The sequence below is a fragment of the Phyllobates terribilis genome, unplaced genomic scaffold, assembly GCF_046119375.1.
Source record: "Phyllobates terribilis strain yellow unplaced genomic scaffold, ASM4611937v1 Scaffold_2__4_contigs__length_985480577, whole genome shotgun sequence".
NCBI lineage: Eukaryota > Metazoa > Chordata > Amphibia > Anura > Dendrobatidae > Phyllobates > Phyllobates terribilis.
Window position 1 is genome coordinate 250453658 of NW_027362762.1, and position 24173 is coordinate 250477830.

The 24173-nt window shown below is 39.3% G+C and overlaps 1 protein-coding gene across 1 annotated transcript in view; it reads right to left on the reverse strand.

The window, feature by feature from the left end:
• The window catches only part of LOC141245425 (protocadherin-9-like), a 1804993-nt gene that overhangs the window by 1204156 nt on the left and 576664 nt on the right, over nucleotides 1–24173 (reverse strand). The window contains exon 3 of the mRNA XM_073669068.1: nucleotides 1266–1325. Coding sequence (XP_073525169.1) covers nucleotides 1266–1325 — 60 coding nt within the window. The remainder of the gene's footprint in view (nucleotides 1–1265; nucleotides 1326–24173) is intronic.

Consider the following 24173-nt stretch of genomic DNA (forward strand, 5'->3'; position numbering starts at 1 on the left):
GTTACAATTAATAACATTAATTCAGACAATCTGCTAATAAAATACAGTATATACAATGTTCGACAAATAAATATAAAAAGTGTTATAAATATAATACATATTCAATAAATTATTCATAATGTGAATCAGTCTTTATAAGAACATAAAGACCTATTTAGACTACGTTTCCACTATGAGCGTTTCGGGAGTTTTTAATGTTACAGATTTCTTGTAACATTTCTGCACCTATTAAGTAAATTAAGTTTCTTGCGTTTATTCTTTGCGATTTTGTGTGCATTTTTTTACGAGTTTTTTGATGCTGCGTTTTTTGTCTCTTGTTGATGTGCCAAGTTTTACATACATATTCTTTGATTTTTATACTTCCTGATATTTAGCTTTGACAAAACTTTACTGATATAGTCACGTTCCGATGATATGCATTTTTTATGTATTTACGAGAAGAAATGCACAAAAACACATGTCCAATTTTTACCAGTGGATTTTTTTGCATCTAATGCAAGTCTATGGGAAAAATTCTGTGCCTCAAACTCAGCGTACCCAAAAAAGAAATTGACATTTTGTGGATTTGAAACAAGCACTACAGGTCAGTTTATGCTATGTAAAAAAAGCACATTGGGCTTGACATTTTTTATAAATCACATCCAGTTTGCTGGAACTTTAAGATGCTGTGTTTATGAGGCAGCGAAAATATGCAGCATCAAAAATGCACCAAAATCTCATAGAGGGCACACAGCCTTATAGTAAAATTGATTAATAAATACATATCTACAGTATAATGTCTGAACTGATAATATAATTTAATACACTTATCTATCAATCAATTTATCTTTCTATACAGATGTTTAGCTATCTATTTATTACCTTTATGTTGCTCTCTTTTTTAGAACTATTTTTCTATATATCATTTGTCAATTTCAACTATATAGAATATCAAACCATAAATAACTACATACAGTAAAAGCACTGACCCATCAGATTGGCTCACCCTAGCTAAATTCCAACTGAAGACTTTTCTATCTCAAGCTAATTTGAGTCACTTGTTACAACAGTCTATTGTTTTACAGATAACATATTTGACATTTGACGTGATTTGCTTTGCTGTTTTGTGTACACTATTAAAGTTTAAGACATGATTAAAATGGAAAGACATATGTTCAGTTATATACAGAAAGTGGCTCATCAGAGTCATTTCATGGACCCAAGCAAGGAACATTAGTTTGACACTGAGAAATATGTGCTCATTTTATGGAAAAATCAAGACATACCTGCATACCACTGTTGTCACAAGTAGCATTCAGAATCTCATGCAATGGTATATCCTGGCCCTAGAAGGAAAATAAATTGACAGATTAGGAAAAAAGTAGTAGTAATAGCAGTATTAGTAATATTAATGAAAACTATAATAACTAGCAATAATAGTAACATTAATAGTAGTAGTAGTAAAAGTAGTAAGTATCATTATTGTAAAACATTGTAATGATAAGAATTATAATAAAATATTGCTGAAAATATAAGAAAATTAGTTTTTTAAAATGTCACTGTTTAACATCTCTTCTCTGCATTTGTGAATGTCCATAGGGACTTCAGCACCACGGAGCACTAGACAGAGTTTTGAATTAAACTTTTGACATTTGTATAAAGCGAACCTAGAGCAAGATATTGTATTACTTATAAATATCGGCAAAACTAAGATATGCAGGTGTAGCATAGACTACTGCTTAAAAGGGACTTTTGCTTAAAGTAGTTTACTAAGGTTCCGATTCCGTACTAATTTGTCTCTTGATGAGAAACTTACAAGCAGAATTTTCTTTTTTTCAGATAGAAAAAATAGAGTTAATATATAGATAGATAGATAGATAAATAGATAGATAATTAGAAAAATAGATAAATAAATAGCTAGGTAGATAAATAGATAAATAGATAATAGAGTAAATAAAAAATAGAGTAGATAGATAGATAGATAGATAGATAGGTAAATAGATAGATAGGTAAATAGATAGATAAATAGAAAATATAGTAAATAGACAGATTTAAAATATTAATTATTTATTGAAATTCTTTTCACAGTTCTGATTAGTAAAAGTTGTTCTTTATTAGCGAGACAATGACATTGCTTTGTACATTTTCATAGTGTCATTGTAGCATTGTAAGAACATAACTTGTCATGGGTTTTCACCTGCTCTCTTTAAGCAGATTGCTCAAACAACAAGTAACACAAAAGTAGGACAAAACTCATTAGAAGCTAATTTCTTCTTAGTATAGGACAAAGTGCTAGAGATAATGAGAAAAAAAAGAAGAGAAATGATAGCACCAGAACTCCAGAGAATATTAACAAGGGGATTTGCAAGCAATGACAGAATGAAAACAAGTTTTCACTTTTTATATGAAGGTCATTCTGTCTGGAAAGTTATTTGCGTGTGATACCTTTGGAGTTGGATGGAAAAAAATAAATACAATGATCCTGATTACATTTTCTAATACGCTACTCAAAAAAATAAAAGGAACACTCAAATAACACATCCTAGATCTGAATGAATGAAATATTCTCATTGAATACTTTGCTCTGTACAAAGTTGAATGTGCTGACAACAAAATCACACACAAATCATCAATGGAAATCAAATTTATTAACCAATGGAGGCCTGGATTTGGAGTGACCCCAAAATTAAAGTGAAAAAACACACTACAGGCTGATAGAACTTTGATGTAATGTCCTTAAAACAAGTCAAAATGAAGCTCAGTATTGTGTGTGGCCTCCACGTGTCTGTATGACCTCCCTACAATGCCTGGGCAGGTTGCAGATGGTCTCCTGTGGGATCTCCTCCCAGACCAGGACTAAAGCATCCGCCAACTCCTGCACAGTCTGTGGTGCAACTTGACGTTGGTGGATGGAGCGAGATATGATGTCCCAGATGTGCTCCATCAGATTCAGGACTGGAGAACGGGCGGGCCAGTCCATAGCTTAAATGCCTTCATCTTGCAGGAACTGCTGACACACTCCAGCCACATGAAGTCTGGCTTTGTCCTGCATTAGGAGGAACCCAGGGCCAACCGCACCGTCATATGGTCTCACAAGGGATCTGAGAATCTCACCTCGGTACCTAATGGCAGTCAGGCTACCTCTGGCGAGCACATGGAGGGCTGTGCGGCCCTCCAAAGAAATGCCACCCCACACCATTACTGACCCACCGGTCAAACCGGTCATGCTGAAGGATGTTGAGGGCAGCAGATCGCTCTCCACGGTGTCTCCAGATTCTGTCATGTCTGTCACATGTGCTCAGTGTGAACCGGCTTTCATCTGTGAAGAGCACAGGGTGCCAGTGGCAATCCTGGTGTTCTGTGGCAAATGCCAAGCGTCCTGCATGATGTTGGGCTGTGAGCACAACCCCCATCTGTGGACATTGGGCCCTCATACCACCCTCATGAAGTCGGTTTCTAACCATTTTTGCAGACATATGCACATTTGTGGCCTGCTGGAGGTCATTTTGCAGGGCGTTGGCAGTACTCCTCCTGTTCTTCCTTACACAAAGGAGGAGGTAACGGTCCTGCTGCTGGGTTGTTTCCTCCTATGGCTCCCTCCACATCTCCTGGTATCTGCTCCATGCTCTGGACACTGAGTTGACAGACACAGCTACCCTTCTTGCCACAGCTTGCACTGATGAGCCACCCTGAATGAACTGCACTACCTGAGCAACTTCTGTCGGTTGTGCTGTAGACACGTCTCATGCTATTGTACCTCTAGGGGTGAGAGCAATGGCAAAATGAAAAAGTGACCAAAACAACAGCCTAAAAGGATCAGAACAGAGAAATGGTTTGTGGTCAACACCTGCAGAATCACTCCTTTATAGGGGGTATCTTGCTAATTGCCTATCATTTCTATCAGTTGTCTGTTCCATTTGCACAACAGCAGGAGAAATTGATTCACAATCAGGGTTGCTTCATAACTGGACAGGTAGATTTCACAGAAGTGTTATTGACTTGGAGTTACATTGTGTTGTTTAAGTGTTCCCTTTATTTTTTGAGCAGTGTACTTAAGGCTTGATATTTTGAGAATGGTATTGTCATAACTGTGTCCCTTGCATGAGACAAATACTGACTTTTCTGGTTAAATATGTATTTTTAAGCCAGAATCATTGCTGTGCAAAAGAAGGGCTTATAAAAAGTGAACATTATCAACAGCAACAAAAGTGTTGAAAACTCATGGCACCATCTCTAGGCAGTGTGCCATGTGTCTGTGTACGTGTGTGTGTATATTTATACAAAATCTGAGAAGAAAATTTATAAATGATTGAATGTGCTACAAATAATAATATTGAATCTGAAAAACATAAAAAATACTGAAAATGGAGTTTTTATACTGTAATCACTGTTATATGCTAAGAATGCAATTAAATGAAATACCTTTTCCAAAACAAGAGGCATAGCAGATGGCATTTATCAATTTTTAAATTGTTTTGGCTTTACTCTGTTGCACACATCATTCTTACCTATTACTATCTGATTTGCTGTATTTTGAAATGTTTGGATCATTTGCTGATAATTTTGCAGCTAGTATCAATAATGGATTTCAAATGAGGGACATAATAATAATAATAATAATAATAATAATAATAATAATAAACATATGAGTTAGTATAGTCTATTCAAGAGTTAACTTGCATTTAAAGCTGAAAAAGCCACTTATGGTTCAGAAACCTAAATATGCTGCTAAGCCGTCATGTTGAAGTTACAGAATACTTCTCAAATAAAGATCATAATGGGGATTTGTGACATTGAAAGGCCTCAGGCTGTGTCATGTACATTCAGGAGATATAGAGACTGCAGTAAAGAAATGTAGAGGGCAAATAAAAGTACATGAGCTTGAGTTCCCAGAGACAAATTATTATAAATAAGACACTAATAGATATGAGAAAAATTCATAAACCCTTTTCCTACATCCTACAGTCAATAGGCCATTAAACTAATCACTTGAATGTTGGTCATGACAGTAAGTTCATAAAAAATGTTTTTATTTTATTTTTTACATTTAATATAGTTTCTAGATAAGGCCTCTTGTATTTTACATTTAAGAGACCCGCTCTTCTATATGCACTTAGATCTTCACACAAGAGAAGCTGCTTAGATCCAATCCCTTTAATCAAAGTTGAGATAGCTGGAAGTATCTCCTCAAAGTAATGCACCTAATTCATAATTTTATATAATTATCATCTATACCATCAGTCCTTTAATTATTGGTATACACCACTCATAACATTAGAATACAATACTGTTACAAGTGTATGGAGAAATAGACCACAACTATTAAGGAATGGTTCCTTGAATAATTGAAATCTAGGTGTCCTATGGAAGTGGGAACTCATTTCCAGCGGTCATTTGAATGGATTCTGCATCAGAAACATCTTGTGCTTTTTAGACAATTGTTTTGTTCACAAGATACTTCTGATACACAAGCCATTGTGTGACTAGAGTTGACTGAATTTATTTTATTGATGTTGAATTCTACTTGAATTTTGCAAAAAGATCCATATTTTTCAGAATGCATATTTATTGCAATTTGCTCAGTACAAATTCAACAAAATGGCGGCAGGCTACCTACCATTTAGCTGAACCATTGAGAACAGGAAAAAGGTTAAAAAATGAAAAGGCAAAACATGTACATTCACTTAAATGCTCATTTCTCTGGCCAACCCTGCTCCTCACTCTCCCATCTATTGTCCTTGGTTGATCTTCTAACCACCACTGTTCACTAAAAGCCCAGGCCTTTACACACTACGACAATGTGCACTTAAGGCCATGTTTTCTGTCCACAACTAAGCCTGGGGTGTTCCTGTCTATAGAATTTGTTTCCCTGCATAGTTGGGGCTGAAAATTCCAGTCTAGCATGAGGATGCCCAGGACTAAAGCATGCAGTGGCAGTAAGAATAGGTGATGAACACTATATATTAAACAGTGGAGGTCAGTAGTGATATATTAGTTTTTTATTCAACTTCTCTCCAGACCCCAGGGCATAATAAAGGACCTTAAATTTTCATAGAATAATTTTGATGCAAATCAAATTTACCTTTAAAATCTGTGCGATTTGGTAAATGTGAATCTTGTCATATCTTATCAACTCTTGAGGTGACTACTGAAAAAGGCCTGTCTCCTCTATTCCTTTCTACCTCGTAGATTGATAGTTTTGAGAGAGTTATCATAGTGATGATACATTTCCTCTCCAGAGCTTCTTGTAATGAGAAGGTCTCTGTGACAGCCACAAATACTTCATAGGACATTGCTTAGTGGTTATCCATTTCTCTGACATGTGAGTGATACCCTCATTATTTTTATGATATTTTTACACACAAGTCTTGTATCAGCAATTGCTATCATGGCACCAGATAACAATTATTGAATAGGTATTGCTTATTATTTGTTATTTTATCCATCCTTCAACTTTGTCCCTTAATCTTGTTTTGAAGCCAATTTCCTCTATATATAGCTTGTTTTGTTAGTTGGGTATCCATATAGGCTTCATGAAAGAGCTGGTCTTACTCTGACACGGTGCAAATGCAAGAAAGAAGTTTCCTTACTTCAAAAGCTATGTGCAAGTCCTTGACTCTGGGAAGCAGCGCCAAGCGGAAATGTCTTTTTTCTTCTATCTGTATTTTTGTATCTGGTCTAAACCTCAGAAAGATCTCAGGTTGCTGATTTATGCAACCTAATCAATATGTCTTTTGGATTGCCATACATATGGGTTAACAGTTTGGTCATTTTTACACCAGTGAAAAAATGTTTTGTTGGGTAGTGCCCTATGTACGCCGATATCTTTTCTCTTTCTGAATATAGCCTGTACATAACAAGATATCAGTATAATAAATGACATATTATCGGTTGACCATAAGAGACTACACTCTACAGGAGAGAGAAAAAGGACCCTGCTAATTATAATAGCTCACACTGTACAGGAGAGAGAGACTTACCCAGTGTCTATAGAGCTAGAAAATTACTTCAGTACAAACTGTGCTCCATTGAAAACTGCTGATCTCAAATGGCCCAGGAACTGACCACCACCAAAAAATGAATTTAGTTATTTTTTTGGGGGAAACCACAAATGGACTTTCAGAGTTTTTGAATTTGTGTTTAACTGTGAATTTCAGGAAATTCATCTTGAATGACATTTTCCATGGATCAATCTGCTCATCTCTACTGATAACAGAATTAATTATATAAACATTGAGATATTGGCAGTTTGACTGTAACTAGTATTAAACTAAACTAAAGCAGACTGGAGCATAAATGGAGGTATTATGACCACCAAGGCTATTCATTTTAATATGGAATTCAAATACATTTGCATGAAAGCGTAAAAGACTGATTCACCTTTATATGAACCAAGTGAGCTATGGTGCCTATTATAGAATTTAACAGTTTTGCTTATCAAAAAATACAAACAGGCAGATTATGGCAGATTTTGGCTCATCGCTTCTCTTTATTCTTCTAACTAACCTTAGGCCACAATAGCTGGATCATAATTGTATTACAAAGTCATTGAAGGTTTTTCGAGCAATAACTCTTATATAACAGGATTGCAAACTCCTGAAGGCTTTATTTGCTTCAGCAGAGTTAATTAAACATCTGCTGTTAATTTTTGTGTAGGTAATAATTGTATACATAATCATTAGAGACTAGCAGATGAAAGAATAATAAACTGCAAAATGATGTTCAGCTACATACCAATTATTCATTTAGAAATCATTATTAAAGAGAAAGGTATGAGAGTGCTCTACATTCATATAGATTTTGTACAAAAAGCCTTCAAATTGTTATTTAGTAAATTAAAAAAAGTTATACTGATTAAAAGTTTTAAATTGCTGATTTAATGTCACTAGTATGACAAACTATGCATCTACAACTATAAATGTCTTGTTTAAACTGAAAAATTCAGTCAATTTTACACCTGATTTTTTTTTCCTTTTTCTCCTATCGTAATGGGTTTGTATGAGATTAAAAGAAAACTCCATAGGCTATAACTTATGTTGCAACTTAGCCCTACTCAAATAAATAGACCTATAGATGAGAGTAGACAATAATACAAAAGCAAAAGTCATCTTTAAAACTGATTATGTGCCCCATTAGCATTTTTCTATGTTATCTCCCCTTTACAGCTACCCTCCATTTATCAAGAGGACAAAAGTCATGCTTGTTTCTATAATGGCAAAGCATGCCATGCATTACATGATTACTATACATTCTCCAAGCATACTTTATTTTCAACCACAATAACCTACTCTCCATTTTAATGATGAGACTGGAGATGAAGTCTCTTCACTTTGATCCTTTTATTCTATTCTATATAATCTTGTTCAGCCCCTTTCTAATTCCTCATTTAACTGAACCATTTAACATCTTGTTTGATCTGTAATTTCTCCATCCTCTTCTAAGTTAGCATTGATTGTTCCAATCCTCAAGAAGCCATAAGTTGATCCCTTGTATCCTTCAAGCCTCACTCTTTTCCTCAGTTTCTAATCTCCCTGAACATCAGGTGTTTCCTGTCCTTTGTAATAGCATTCTACTAGCTCTGGTGAACATCAATCTGATTTATGTCTATGAAAATAACTTTGTCATTTAGTTGTTTATTCCATGATGTCAAATGGAGTATTGTATAACATTTATTTTTACTTTATGATATTACAGGTAGAAGAATGTCAAGCACACTCTTCTGCCTGGTCTACTAAGAACATGTCACTAGAGATGACTCAATCTCATGAAATTCAATGGCAATTTATTCAAATTTGTCAAAAAATTTTGATTCACATCTCTTATATTAATACAAACTGAATCTTCCTTATTAGACTCTTGAGTATTTTAACACATCAGATCACAATAAATGTGGAGCATAAAATATATTTAATACTCACTTCACTTCTCATCTGTCCTGCTGTAGCTCACCATTCGATCCTATGCTGCTTATGGGCTCTTCTTTTTTCTGGCACATGATGTCTTTTTTGGGTATTTTTACTCTGCACTGGGGATGTTGGCCCCAAGTAGGCCTCTGGTGTTTTGCCGAACATTCTGATGTCAGAAAGCCATAAAGGATGTCACCTAGGTGCAGAGTGAAGATGCCTAAGGAGGACTTTGCTTTCTGGAGGAAAAATGAATCCAGATGGGGCAGAAGACCAGACACTGGTCAGTTTTTTAAATTGCTTTCCCAGGCCTCTGCTACGGATCCGGGTGGTGGAACCTCTGTGCTGCGGTGCCAGGAGGGACCAGAGGGGCATGACTAAGTATCTACTCGGCCTGACCAGGGTGGCACAGCAGCTCAGTCGACTCCATGAACCAGGGAGGGACCGAGCAGAGGGACCAGGTGCCACTCTGGGACCAACTTTGTATGAGAGCAGGTGACTCCCATGGGTTTGAAGGCAGGAACTGACCAGTACAGCGGAAGAGCACGGCAGGCAGGCTGACGGCTGGTCCAGGCAGTCAAGCAGGCTGATTCGGCTGATAGACAGACAGGAGTTCCAGGTAGGCAAACTGGCGGGCACAACAGATAACAGGCAGGTGCTTCCAGGTAAGCAGGCTGACAGGCACGACAGGTAACAGGCAGGTGCTTCCAGGTTAGCAGGCTGGCAGGCACAGCAGGTAACAGGAAGGTGATTCCAGGTAAGCAGGCGGGCAGAGCCCATAGACAGACTGGCGGACTGTACTGAAGGCAGACTGTCGGGCTGGAAAGTAGTCAGACTGGCGGACTGGATTGAAGATCAGACTGGCGGACAAGACTGACTTGCAGAGGACCTGAGGGCTGAAGCAAAGTAAGTTTCACAAAGCAACAACCTTGCATGGGCACCTCCATATTGGAGGAGGTGCTTTAAATAGGGAGAGTCCTCCAGCCATTGGCCGGGGACTTTTAAGGACGGCGAGCGCGGCCCCTTTAAGAGGGAGGGAGCGCGCGCATGCGCCCTAAGCACAGTGCCCAGGAAGCTGCGTGCACCAGCAGCAGCAGGGAGGCCCGAAGATGCCGGAGCAGGAGCACGGCGGTAAGGGGGACGGCGTCTCAGCCTAGCAGAGGGCAGAGACGCCAATGCTACAGTACCCCCCCTTTATGCCCCCTCTTTTTTAGGCCTGCAAGAAATTCTTTAAGAAGAAGGGGGGCATGGATGTTCTCCCGGGGCTCCCAAGACCTCTCCTCCGGGCCAAACCCCTTCCAATCCACCAGAAAAATGTTTTTTCCTTTTACCCTTTTGGTGGCCAAAATGTTATCTACCTCATAGACGTCCTCAGCGGAAATCGGAGCTGGGGTGGTACCTGGATCGTCAGAAAAAGAATTAAGGACAACTGGTTTGAGGAGAGATACATGGAAGGAGTTGGGAATCCGTAAGGTGGCCAGGAGTCTTAGCTTGTAAGCCCCGAGATTGATTTGCTTGAGAACCTCAAACGGGCCGATGAACCGAGGACCCAACTTACACGATGGTATTTTGAGCCCAACATGTTTAGAGGAGAGCCAGACCCTGTCTCCCGGGCGGAATTGAGGCGGATCCAGACGTCTCTTATCGGCATGTTTCTTCATCAGCTCAGAGGACAGAAGAAGTGTGGATCTAGTGTTCTCCCAAATGGTTGAAAATTCGCTGACCAGAGACTCCGCGGCAGGATTGTCCACAGAAGCGGAGACGGGAAATGGAATCCGGGGGTGTTGGCCATAGACCACAAGGAACGGGGATTTGGAAGAAGACTCATTCTCATGGTTGTAATTGGGTTGAGCAGGAGCTCAACCCAATCGTTATGGTGAGCATTGACGAAATGACGGAGAAAGCTGGTGAGGACCTGGTTGATACGTTCCACTTGACCATTGGTCTGAGGATGATAAGCAGAGGAGAAGTCCAGGGTGATATCCAGCAGCTTGCACAATGCTCTCCAGAAGCGCAAAGTGAACTGAACCCCGCGGTCAGACACAATGTGGAGGGGAAGGCCGTGGAGACGAAAAATGTGCTGGGTGAAGTCCTTAGCCAGCTCAGATGAGGACGGGAGACCAGGCAGAGGGATGAAGTGAGCCATTTTAGAAAAGCAGTCAGCGACCACCTAAATGACAGTACAACCGCCAGAAACAGGGAGATCCGTAATAAAGTCCATAGCTATGTGTTGCCATGGAGCAAAAGGTACAGGTAAGGGCAGGAGATGACCAGCGGGAAGATGCCTGGGAATTTTGTTACGGTAACAGGAGAAACAAGCCGTAACAAAATCCGCAACATCCTTGCGTAGAGAGGGCCACAAGTAATGCCGAGCGATAAGCAGGAAGGTCTTCCTCTGGCCAGCATGGCCGGCTAATTTGGACAACTGACCCCAGAGAAGAACCTTCTTACGATCTGGAACAGCTACAAAAGTCTTACCGGGTGGAAGACGAGACAGGTCAAACGGGGCCACAGTCATTATTCTGGAGGGGTCGATGATATGTAGAGGCTCCTCCTCTTGTTCGGAGGACAGGAATGAGCGGGACAGAGGGTCGGCTTTAACGTTCTTGTCTGCAGGGTGGTAATGTAGAGTAAATCAGAATCGAGCAAAGAACAGAGACCACTGGGCCTGACGTGGATTTAGTCTCTGGGCGTTTTGTAAATAGGCCAGGTTTTTGTGGTCTGTGTAGATGACTACCGGGTGCAGAGCCCCTTCCAGCAGGTAGCGCCACTCCTCCAGCGCCAATTTGATGGCCAGCAACTCACGATCTCTTATGGAGTATTTGCGCTCGGATGAGGAGAAGAGCTTGGAGAAGAAGCTGCAGGTTACCATTCTTCCGGACAGAGATTTCTGGGTGAGCACCGCTCCGGCTCCAGAGGAGGAAGCATCAACTTCCAGGAAGAACTGCTTGTTGCAATCCAGACGGTGCAGCACAGGGGTGGAAGAGAAGGCTTGTTTTAGGGAGATGAAGGCCTCCTCCGCTTTGGTAGTCCACTCCTTGGGATTCGCTCTCTTATGGGTGAGAGCGGAGATGGGAGCGGTCCGGGAAGAGAAATGAGGGATGAAGAGGCGGTAAAAATTTGCGAAGCCCAGGAATCGCTGAATCGCCTTCAACCCCTCCGGTCGGGGCCATTTTAAGACGGCAGAAACCTTCTCGGGATCCATCCGAAGACCAGTCTCAGAGATAATATATCCCAGGAATGGAAGGGAAGTCTGTTCAAAGAGACATTTCTCAAATATTGCGTAGAGATGATTCTGCCAGAGACTAAGCAGAACCTGACAAACATTCCTCTGGTGTGTGGGCAGATCCGGAGAGAAGACCAGGATATCATCCAGGTACACCACTGCGCAAGTATACAAGAGATCTCGGAAAATGTCGTTAACCAGCTCCTGTAAGATGGCTGGAGCATTACAGAGGCCAAAGGGCATCACGACACTGGTGGACTGGACTGAAGATCAGACTGGCGGACAAGACTGACTTCCAGAGGACCTGAGGGCAGAAGCAAAGTAAGTACCACAAACCAACAACCTTGCACGGGCACCTCCATATTGGAGGAGGTGCTTTAAATTGGGAGAGTCCACTGGCCATTGGCCGGGGACTTTTTAGGACGGCCCCTTTAAGAGGGAGGGAGCGCGTGCGCACCCTAAGCACAGTGCCCAGGGAGCTGCAGGCACTGGCAGTAGCAGCATCAGGGAGGCCGGAAGATGCCGGAGCAGGAGCGCGGTGGTTAGGGGTACGGCGTCTCTACCTTGCAGAGGTCTGAGACGCCGATGCTACAGCCTCTACAATTCAGCAAATTTAAAAATTCAAACTAATTTGCTTATCTCTGCATGCCACCTAAAACAGTCAACAAAGTAATGGCAAAATATGTTATGCTGTTCTTTACATTAACTTAAAGATATTGTCCAATTCCTAAAATGACCTTTTTAATTATCTGTTTTTTAAACCTTAACGCTTTTGTAATTTCCTTTATTTTCAAATAACCCATGCTTCCCCCTATGCAGTTAATCTCTATATGTGTTTTTTTGTTTTACTTTACTTCCTCTGGAGAGATTAAAACGAGATATCATCAGGAGCATGACCCTGCAGTTACTTCTCTATTCTATCACCCAGCCCAGAAGAGGACATCATCATGGGGTGACACTGTGGTCACATACCAAAGATATTTTCAGCACTGCTTTCTCATGACATCCAGAGTCAACATTGCTGATAGAATTTGTAGTAAAAGTTATCACAGTGCTATCACACTTCCTCTGTCACTGCTGTCCTGTAGCTTCTTTCTCTAAAACACGGTATCTCCAGGAGGGGTGAAAAAAGCAGTGTGCATAACATCAGTGCCTCCCCAATTACCTCAATGAAAAGAATTGTCATCATGTGGCAGTGTTGGTGTTAATCACACTACTTATATCACTGTCCCCTTTCATGATGACCAATTCTGTGAAGACCTTTCCAAACAGTAGATAAGTATAGATGTGCCTTACTGGTTGATGTTAGTTGTGAACTAATGGCATTGCTGAACATTTTCGTATTTACAAGTCAATGATATGTCTTTCACCTGTTGCACTAAGTTCTCTTGACGTCCATTGCATGTATGAACCTCAATGTTGCCTATTTCATGGTTTCCTCAAGACTGAGGAACCCAGGCAGATATGTATTCATCATGTCTTGCCAGTGAGGCATCTAATTATCTACACAATCATTCTTCAGTGGGACAATGAACCTAATCATACAGATAATGTCATTAAGAACTATCTTCCGTGTAATGAAAAACAAGGAGTTGTGTAAATGATGATACAACCCAAACAGAGCCCTCATCTTAACATCTTAGAGTCTGTCTGTGATTACATGAAGAGATAGAAAGATGTGCACATGTTTATAGCCACAGGATATTGGTGTTCAGTTATCCAAAATAGGGACAGAGTGATCACACAAAATATTGATTTAATTTAGATTTCTCTTTTGTTTACTCACTTTTCATTTTATTAATTGATAAAAAGAAACAATTAACATTTAACAGATCTATTTTTAGAGCATTTTTACTTTGCAGCACATATCCCACACCTCTCTTAAACTTTTTCACAGTACTGTATGTATATACAGTCATGGCCGAAAGTGTTGGCACCCTTGAAATTTTTCCAAAAAATTACGTATTACTCACAGAAAATATTGCAATAACACATATTTTCTTATACACATGTTTATTTCCTTTGTATATATTGGAACAACACAAAAAAAAGGCAAATTGGACAAAATTTCACAAAACCCCAAATTAATTGGGACAAAATTGTTGGAGCCTTTCCTAAATTCTAGGTAAACAACTGTGTTACAAGCATGTGATGCTCGTTCAAACTCACCTGTGGCAAATAACAGGTGTAGGCAATATGAAAATCACACCTGAAACCAGATAAAAAGAGAAGTTGATTTAATCGTTGCATTGTTCGTCTGTGTGTGCGCCACAATAAGCATGGAGAGCAGAAAAAGGAGAAGATATCTGTCTGAGAACTTGAGAACCAAAATTGTTTAACAATATCAACAAGATCAAGATTACAAGTCCATCTTCAGAGATCTTGATGTTACTTTGTCCATGGTTCGTAACATAATCAAGAAGTTTACAACCAATGGCACAGTAGCTAATGTCCCTAGACATGGATGGCAGAGAAAATTTTATGAAAGGTTGCAACCTAGGATAGTCTAGATGGTGGATAAGCAGCCCAAATCAAGTTCCAAAGAAATTCAAGCTTTCCTGCAGGCTCAGGATGCTTCAGTGTCAGCATAAACTATCCATTAATATTTGAATGAAGTTAAACACTATGGCAGGAGACCCAGAAGGAACCCACTGCTGACAAAAGAAAACATAAAAAAGCTTGACTGAAATTTCCCAAAATGTATGTAAGCCAAAATTCTTCAGGAAAAGCATATTGTGGACAGATAAGACCGAGATGGAGCTTTTTGGCAAAGCACATCATTCTACTGTTTACTGAAAACCAAGGCCTGCAAATAAAAGAACACAGTACATACAGTCAAATATGGTGGAGGTTCAAAGATGTTTTGAGGTTGTTTTGTTGCCTCTGGCACTGGGTGCCATGACTGTGCTCAAGGCATCATGAAATCTGAAGATTACCAAAGGATTCTGGGTCGCAATGTAGCAACCAGTGTCAAAAAGCTGGGTTTGCATTCTATGTTATTGGTCTTTTACCCAAACATTACCCCAAAGAAACTTCAAGAAGCACCCAAAAATGGATGGAAACAATGCGCTGGAGAGTTCTGATGTGTCTGGACCTAAATCCCATTGAACACCTGTGGCGAGATCTTAAAATTGCCATTGGGAGAAGGCAAATATGAGAGACCGGGAGCAATTTGCAAAAGGAGAGCGGTTCAAAATTCCAGGTTAGAGTTGCAAGAAGTTTGTTGATGGTTAAAGGAACTGATTGATTTCAGTTACTTATTCCAAAGGGTGTGCACTGTGCAATCAAAGGTAGAGGGTGCCAACAGTTTTGTCCTGCCCATTTTTGGCATTCTGTGAGAAAGTATGTCCAATTTGCATTTTTTCACTTTTTTTGTGTTTTTCCAATACATACAAAATATATAAACATGTATATAACAAAACAGGTAATTCCAATAATTCTCTGTGAGGTATACTTCATTTTCTGAACAATTTAAAGTGTACCAACACTCCTCAGCCTTGACTGCATATATATATATATATATATATATATATATATATATATATATATACACACTGCTCAAAAAAATAAAGGGAACACTCAAATACACATCCTAACATCCTAGATCTGAATGAATGAAATATTCTTAATGAATACTTTGTTCTTTGCAAAGTTGAATGTGCTGACAACAAAATCAGACAAAAATCATCAATGGAAATTAAATTTATTAACCAATGGAGGCCTGGATTTGGAGTCACCCTCAAAATTAAAGTGGAAAAACATACTACAGGCTCATCCAACTTTGATGTAATGTCCTTAAAACAAGTCAAAATGAGGCTCAGTATTGTGTGTGGCCTCCACGTGCCTGTATGACCTCCCTACAACTCCTGGTTATGCTCCTGATGAGGTTGTGGATGGTCTCCTGTGGGATCTCCTCCCAGACCTGGACTAAAGCATCCGCCAACTCCTGGACAGTCTGTGGTGCAACGTGACGTTGGTCGATGGAGCGAGACATGATGTCCCAGATGTGCTCAATCGGATTCAGGTCTGGGGAACGGGCGGGCCAGTCCATAGTTTCAATGCTTTCATCTTGCAAGAACTGCTGACACACTCCATTGGGGACTGGCATGAGGTCTGGCATTGTCCTGCATTAGGAGGAACCCCTTGCCAACCGCACCAGCATATGGTCTCACAAGGGGTTTGAGGAGCTCAGCTCATCTTGAGACCTAATGGCAGTCAGGCTACCTCTTGCGAGTACATGGAGGGCCCTCCAAAGAAATGCCACCCCACACCATTACTGACCCACTGCCAAACCGGTCATGCTGAAGGATGTTGCAGGCAGCAGATCGCTCTCCATGGCATCTCCAGACTCTGTCAAGTCTGTCACATGTGCTCAGTGTGAACCTGCTTTCATCTGTGAAGATCACAATGCGCCAGTGTCGACTTTGCCAATCCTGGCGTTCTGTGGAAAATGCCAAGCATCCTGCACGGTGTTTGGCTGTGAGCACAACCCCCATCTGTGGACATCGGGCCCTCATACCACCCTCATGTAGTCGATTTCTAACCATTTGTGCAGACACATGCACATTTGTGGCCTGCTGGAGGTAATTTTGCAGGCCACTTGCAGTGCTCCTCCTGTTCCTCCTTGCACAAAGGCAGAGGTAGCGGTCCATCTGCTGAGTTGTTGCCCTCCTACGGCCCCCTGCACGTCTCCTGGTGTACTGGCCTGTCTCCTGGTAGCGCCTCCAGCCCCTGGACACTACGCTGACAGACACAGAAAACCTTCTTGCCACAGCTCGCATTGATGTGCCATCCTGGATGAGATGCACTACCTGAGCAACTTCTGCGGGTTGTAGAGTCCGTCTCATGCTACCATGAGTGTGAAAGCACAACCAACATTCAAAAGTGACCAAACATCAGCCAGAAAGCATTGGTACTAAAATGTGGCCTGTGGTCCCCACCTGCAGAACCACTCCTTTATTGAGTGTGTCTTGATAATTGCCAATAATGTCCATCTATTATCAATTCCATTTGCACAACAGCATGTGAAATTGATTGTCAATCAGTGTTGCTTCCTATGTGGACAGTTTGATTTCACAGAAGTTTGATTTACTTGGAGTTATATTCTGTTGTTTGTGTTCCCTTTATTTTTTGAGCAGTGTATATAAATTAATATACCAGCACACACACGCACACACACACACGCAGACACTACAAAACTAGGTCAAACCGATACAAATACACAATTAATTGCTGGAAGCCCGTGATCATACATTTTTGATGAGATTATCTAAGAAAAAGCAACATCCATTACCAAAAAATAATTTCGAATTAACACTAATTAAAAATCTTTGAACTGTTTCTAAAATATATAACATTTTTATCAGAGCACATTCAAGTTTTCCAGCTTTGAAAATAAGTAATTCTTTTTTACTGTAAACTTATTAACAAGACAAGAGAAATTAGTAGATGTTTAATAATGAAGTCTAACGATCTGCAGATCTCAATTCAAGGTGCAGGTCCTTCTGTTGGCTGATAATGAGACAATACTGATTTCCTCATCATTACAATTTCAGCCATTCAAGTGATAATCTATTCTGAGGGCAAAGTAAATTATTACTAAAGCCCCCAACTCACATAGCGAGATCGCTAGCAAGATCGCTGCTGTGTCACGGTTTTGGTGACGCAACAGTGACCTCATCAGCGATGTCGCAATGTGTGACACTTTGCAACGATCAGGCCCCTGCTGTGAGGTCGCTGATCGCTGCAAAGTGTCCTGGACCATTTTTTGGTCGTTGCCCTCCCGCTGGTCAGCACACATCGCTGTGTGTGACCAGTGGGAGCAGTGATCAGGCTGGTAACTATGGTAAACATCGGGTTACTAGGGGCACACGCGCTCCTAGTAACCCGTTGTTTATCATGGTTACGAGCCTGCTAAAGTGAGTGGTAACCTCCCTCTCACTGTAGCAGAGTGGTAACCATGATAAACAACGGGTTACTAGGAGCCCGTGTGCCCCTAGTAACCCAATGTTTACCATAATTACCAGCCTGCTCCTGCTTCAGCAGGCTCGTAACCAGGAGCAGGACATCGTGGAAAGATTCTTTCCACGATGTCGCTGCTCCCCTGATCGTTGGTGAGCCTGCCTGTTTGACAGCTCACCAGCGACCACATAGCGACCCAGCAACGATCCCTGACAGGTCGTATCATTGTCGGGATCGTTGCAGCGTCGCTTAGTGTGATGGGGCCTTTAGACAGATGTTCATTTAGTGAAGGATACCTTAGATCTGCTGTTGTATAATAAAAATGACTATATAGTAGTTATTGGTTTTAAACTTGGGGAAACATAAATTTATAAAAAGGTGAAGAATAGCCTTATTCAAACAACAACAAATGAGGCTGGTCAGTCATAAAAAATCTAGGTGAAATTATAAAGTAAGAAGAGGACAGGAATATTTTAATTTACTTTAGTTAACTGTAAATATATACATTTAGAGTGTTTCTAAATTTTAATTTTTCTGACTTCCCTTTATCCACCTGATGATGAAGAAGATGAAATCTTTCTCATTTGTATCATACCATAATATTCCACATCGCTTTCCTTGGCAGCCAATTTTAATTTCTACACTTTTATTTTTTTCTCCTTCTTCCAAGAGCCATCATTTTTTATTTTTCACCCATAAAGCTGTTTGATGGTTAATTTTTTGTATAACCAGTTGTAGTTCTGACTGGCGACATGCATTTTTCACTTAATGTACTAAAAAATGAGAGAAAAATTCCAAGTGTGATGAAAGTAGTAAAAAATTCCATTTTGCAATGTTTTGGGTGTTTTGCTTTAAAGAAGCACTCCCATCAAAGTTATAATTCTCTTAATATATTGCATTCATAATATTATACGGCACTGTGTACTTACAAGTGCTCATTTTGCTTTTTCTACCCAGCTAATTCTTCTTTTTTCTCTGCTATATTTAGAAACAAGAAGTCTCTTTTCCCTACATTTATCACCCCCATCTTCAACTTCTGACCCAGCTGCTTCCTTCTCCCCCTGTGAGGGACTTTTGCAGTGAGTGACTTAGGACTCATATATGGAAAATTAACTTTATGTTTCTAAATAGAGATTAGAAGGATTCAGCTTGTCAGTTTTTAATCACATGATATCATAGACCTAATGTAAAAGAAAAGAATTATCTGGGTAGAAGGGCAAAATGAGCAATTGTAAGTACACAGGGCTATATGATATGATTGCAATATATAAAAAGGATACAAATTTTGATGGGAGTGCTTCTTTAAGATGTACATTCTGTGGTAAAAGTTACTCTGAATAATGACATCTACAGAATGTAAGGAATAGAACTAAGCAACATGCGTGACAAAGACTTGGGTATACTAATAGATCATAGACTGCACATGAGCCAACAGTGTGATGCAGTAGTAAAAAAGGCAAACACAGTTTTAGGATGTACTAAGAGAAGCATACAGTCTAGATCACGTGAAGTAATCATCCCCCTCTACTCAGTATTCAGACCTCACTTGGAATACAGTGTACGAGGAAAGATTAAAGGATCTGGGAATGTTTAGCTTGCCAAAAAGAAGACTGAGAGGAGACTTAATAGCTGTCTACAAATATCTCAAGGGATGTAACAGTGTAGAGGGATAATCCTTGTTCTCATTTGCAGAAGGAAACATGAGAAGCAATGGAATGAAACTGAAAGGGAGAAGATACATATTAGATATTAGAAAAAAAACTTTTTGACAGTGAGGGTGAAAAACGAGTGGAACAGGCTGCCACGAGAGGTGGTGAGTTCTCCTTCATTGGAAGTCTTCAAACAGAGGCTGGACAGACATCTGTCTGAGATGGTTTAGTGAATCCTGCATTGAGCAGGGGGTTGGACACAATGACCCTGGAGGTCCCTTCCAACGCTAACATTCTTAGATTATATGATTCTCCAGGTAAGTACATTTATGGCAATTCCAAACTCGTATACAAAAATATAATTTTTATTTCAGTGGAGAAACAAAATTCAGTGATTTGTAAAAAAAAAAAAAAAAAAATAGTTTGTATTGCTATTCTCCAAGATCCTCAACATTATTGAATCTGTTTTGTTAATTTTTTTAGAGAGGAATGGAGATAAAAAATGCATTTCTGGCATTTTGATTTATTTTTTTGTTACGGTGTTCACCAATCGTGATAATTATTTTTATATTCTGGTAGATCAGACATTTATGAATGCGTTGTTACCGAATATGCTTCTTTTCTTTTTCATTTATTTTATTTGAATGAGGGTGAAAGTGTGTGATTTGAATTTTAGATTTATTTATTTTTGTTATAGTTTTAAAACTTTTTTTCATTTTTTAGCCATCTTAGGGGTTTAGAACATGCAGTGGTCTGATTGCTCACACTATATTCTGGAATACTACAGTATTGCAGCTTATAGTGTAAATCTCAGTCTTATTTGAAGCTAAATATATAGCTGAGTTTCAGAGAAGAACCAAAATGGTGGTGACAACAGACTTCTATAGTAACCAATAAGCATCCTATAAATGTGTAACAGGGCATTAATAGATGCTGGCAAGCTCCAATTAAACGATTCAGAGATTGATAGTGGTGTTTAAATGGCCATCATCCACGGCCAGAACTCATCTATAGCCATGTCTCACAAGATCTCCCTCACTACTCCCCTCTTATCTCCCCTTCCCACAATCCCATATAAGATTTCTCCTGTGCATCCCCCCTACTCTGGAACTCTCTACCCCAACATATAAGACTCTCACCTACCGTGGAAACCTTCAAAAGCAACCTGAAGACCCACCTCTTCCGACAAGCCTACAACCTGCAGTAACTGTCGCTGCATGACCAGCTCTACCCTTTACTCTATCCTCACCCATACCTTGTAGACTGTGAGCACTCGCCGGCAGGGTCCTTTCTCCTCCTGTACCAGTCGCCGTCACATTTTGTTAAAGATCATTGTAATTGTTTTTGTATGTATACCCCCTTTTTCACTTGTTATGAGCTATGAAATAAATAACGCTATAATTATAATAATAATAATAATGTCTGTTAAAAACAGATTCCATCTATTTAAAATAGCCAGCATCTGCCGTCTGAGTGAAGAGCTCAGCTCCTGAGCATAGTCTATGTGGGATCATCATAAATAAATACAATTAGAATGATACATATAAAGGAAAGTCTTTTACTTTTTGCTGGGTCATTTTCCTTGTTTAATATAAGAAAACCAACAGCCCACCACACCCGTAATGGTTTCATCCACAATGTTCAGAAGTTTGAGCAGAGCATGTCAATATAATACAGTAAGAGAGAAAGCTCTGTGTTTATTGTAACATTATTCCATACATGCTAAAACTACTGAATACAAAAGTTTGAGGGTCTGTGTTCAGTGGGTTTAGCACATATGGAAGAAAGTTGCAATAAACACGGAATTTCCTCAAGAAAGATGGAGTTCCTGCTTTTCTCCTACTATGCTAGCTTTTGAAATGTATTACATTTTGTGAATAAAACACTTAACTACAATTTTAGGAAACAATTCAAGATTGGCCAATATAAGAGGGCAAATATTTTATAAATTCATTCAATGATCTACTAGAATCAGAAATTTTTCTATGAATTTCTAACCTGTTGAATTAACTTTACCACATTTTTAGAAAGTTAGCAATAATTTAAAGCAAGATTAATCCTATTGCAGCAAATGATACAGTATCTTATTTTGTATTAGTGAGCAGTTCCATTGATTTATAGAATGGCTGAATTCTTATACCATATAGGTTTTAGAGATAAACTGATTTTTCAAAATTTGAATTTATCATATCCCACTGATTTTCCTGGAAAATTTAATTTGCAACAAAGTTAGTCTCCATAAATTGAATGACACCAACTACTGTATCCAAAACTTATTCTCATCTCACAACTCACCAACCCTGTTCCTCTGTTCCTTTGGTGCCATCTGCTCTACGTGTGGTCCTCAGATCCACCTATTTTTCTGTTGTGTCACGCATATCCCAGCCAGTTTATTCTAGGCCAAGATATCTTGCCATGACCAGGCCTTGGAGGTCACTGCGCTTCACACTGTGATGAAAAGTAACCTCTAATGCCTGGTCATAGCTGGAAGTCCTAGCCTAGAGTGAAAAAGCCCGAAGATGCAGGACACAACAGGGAAAAGAAGAGGCAGCTCTGAGGAGCATACAGCAGGCAGCAAGTATTGGAGGGGCTAGCCAGTTGAGCAGCCAGATGAATTTTTTTTTTTTTTTTTTTATTTTATTGGCCGTTTATAGTATGGTAAAATAAGGGCCAGCTGAACACGCTTTCGCTGAATATGCTCAAAGTGAATTTACAATAATGTATAGTTTGAAATATGGCGATTTTTTTGTAAATTCAATTAAAATTCAATTTTACTTAAAAAATGTTCTCATCTCTCATAAGTTTATTTGTATTCATATATTTGATGCAGAAATAGTTGGATAAAAACTCATCGCACATAGGCCATAACATAATTTGGATATTTATATGTAAATGATCAAAATTCTACAGTAAACACAATTAGTCTGTGAAATAAATGGCTGGATTTGTTTGTTAGTTTTTCATAAAAGCCCTTAAATGCACTCCTCCATCGATATGAATGTTTCTGCATGAGAGGACTTAAACTGAAGCTTTCTGCTGAACATCCAACGCTGTGGCTTTGTTATACTGTCAGAATAGGTATATGGTTTGAGATTTTTATAATTCTCACAATATTATTAATAGCTGTAACTAACTGCTGTGTGCACATAATTTGCCTTTGTGATGAGAGTTGAATGGTAGCAGCTAATTTTTCAAGCATTACATGTTTCTGGATCCTGCTCTGCATGAGCTGCCTCTCAATAAATATGAATTCAGTTTTCAGAATAGATGAGAGACAATTTAATATTATTTAGATTTGCTGAGGAAACATTCTGGTAGTCACAAAACATCCATATTCCTCTCTCACAAATTAAATGAGGTATAACAAGTCTGATAGAGATTCCTTGTGGCAGGAGGTATGATCCCAGGTCAATAGACTTACTGCCATTATTCTGAGGGAACGTGGTTGAGTTTTTTAAATCACATTTAATATAACTAATTAATGCATTCCTGCCATGTATTGCACAATAAATAATATTGCTACAATGTACACACAAAAGTTGCTCCTGTAATATGCCAAACAGGTGTGGCCTGAGAATTTTTATCCCATGTACAGAAAAACTTTGTTTTTGTGCAGAAAACCTTCTGCATTTAACAGTGCAAAGCAAAGTTGATTGAAATATGTTAAATTGTGGCATTTAAAATGTGAGAATTTTGGGTGTTTTTTTCTGTACAGGCTTCTTAAGGGAGCTTGAAAAAAAGGAATGTAAAAAACGCAATTGTGTCAAAACTGCTCCATAGGTGTATTTCAGAATGAAGTAAAAAACAAAATAATTAGTTTACATTGCTATTGTGTATTTTGGCACAAGGCAGCACGGTGGCTCAGTGGTTAGCACTTCAACCGTGCAGCGCTGGGGTCCGGGGTTCAAATCCCACCAAGGACAACATCTGCAAGGAGATTGTATGTTCTTCCAGTGTTTGTGTGGGTTTCCTCCTGGTTCTCTGGTTTCCTCCCACACTCCAAAGACATCCTGATAGGGAATGTAGATTGTGAGCCCTATTGGGGACAGTGCCAATAATGTCTTTGAATTGTAAAGTGCTGCAGAATATGATGGTGCTATATAAATGAAAATATTATTATTATTAGATATTTGCAGAAAAAATGCTTCGTTTTCGCAGGTGAATGAATATATACTAATTGGCAGAATTTGACACAAGAGAACAATAAGTGTTGGCTATACAGTTGACATATAAAACCCAAGACAGAAATGAAATGATCATATACCTTGCTGTAGGTAAGCAAATAATTTACTAATTTAAAAAGAAACATGGATTAAAAACAAAATATGTGTGAGACAGTAAGCCTATGCATATTGAACCCCTGTAGAGTTCTTAATTACGACACTACATAAAGTAAAAAGTCATGCCTTATCGCAATTACTCACGTTAGTGAATGTGGGTGTGAAAGGAAACAAC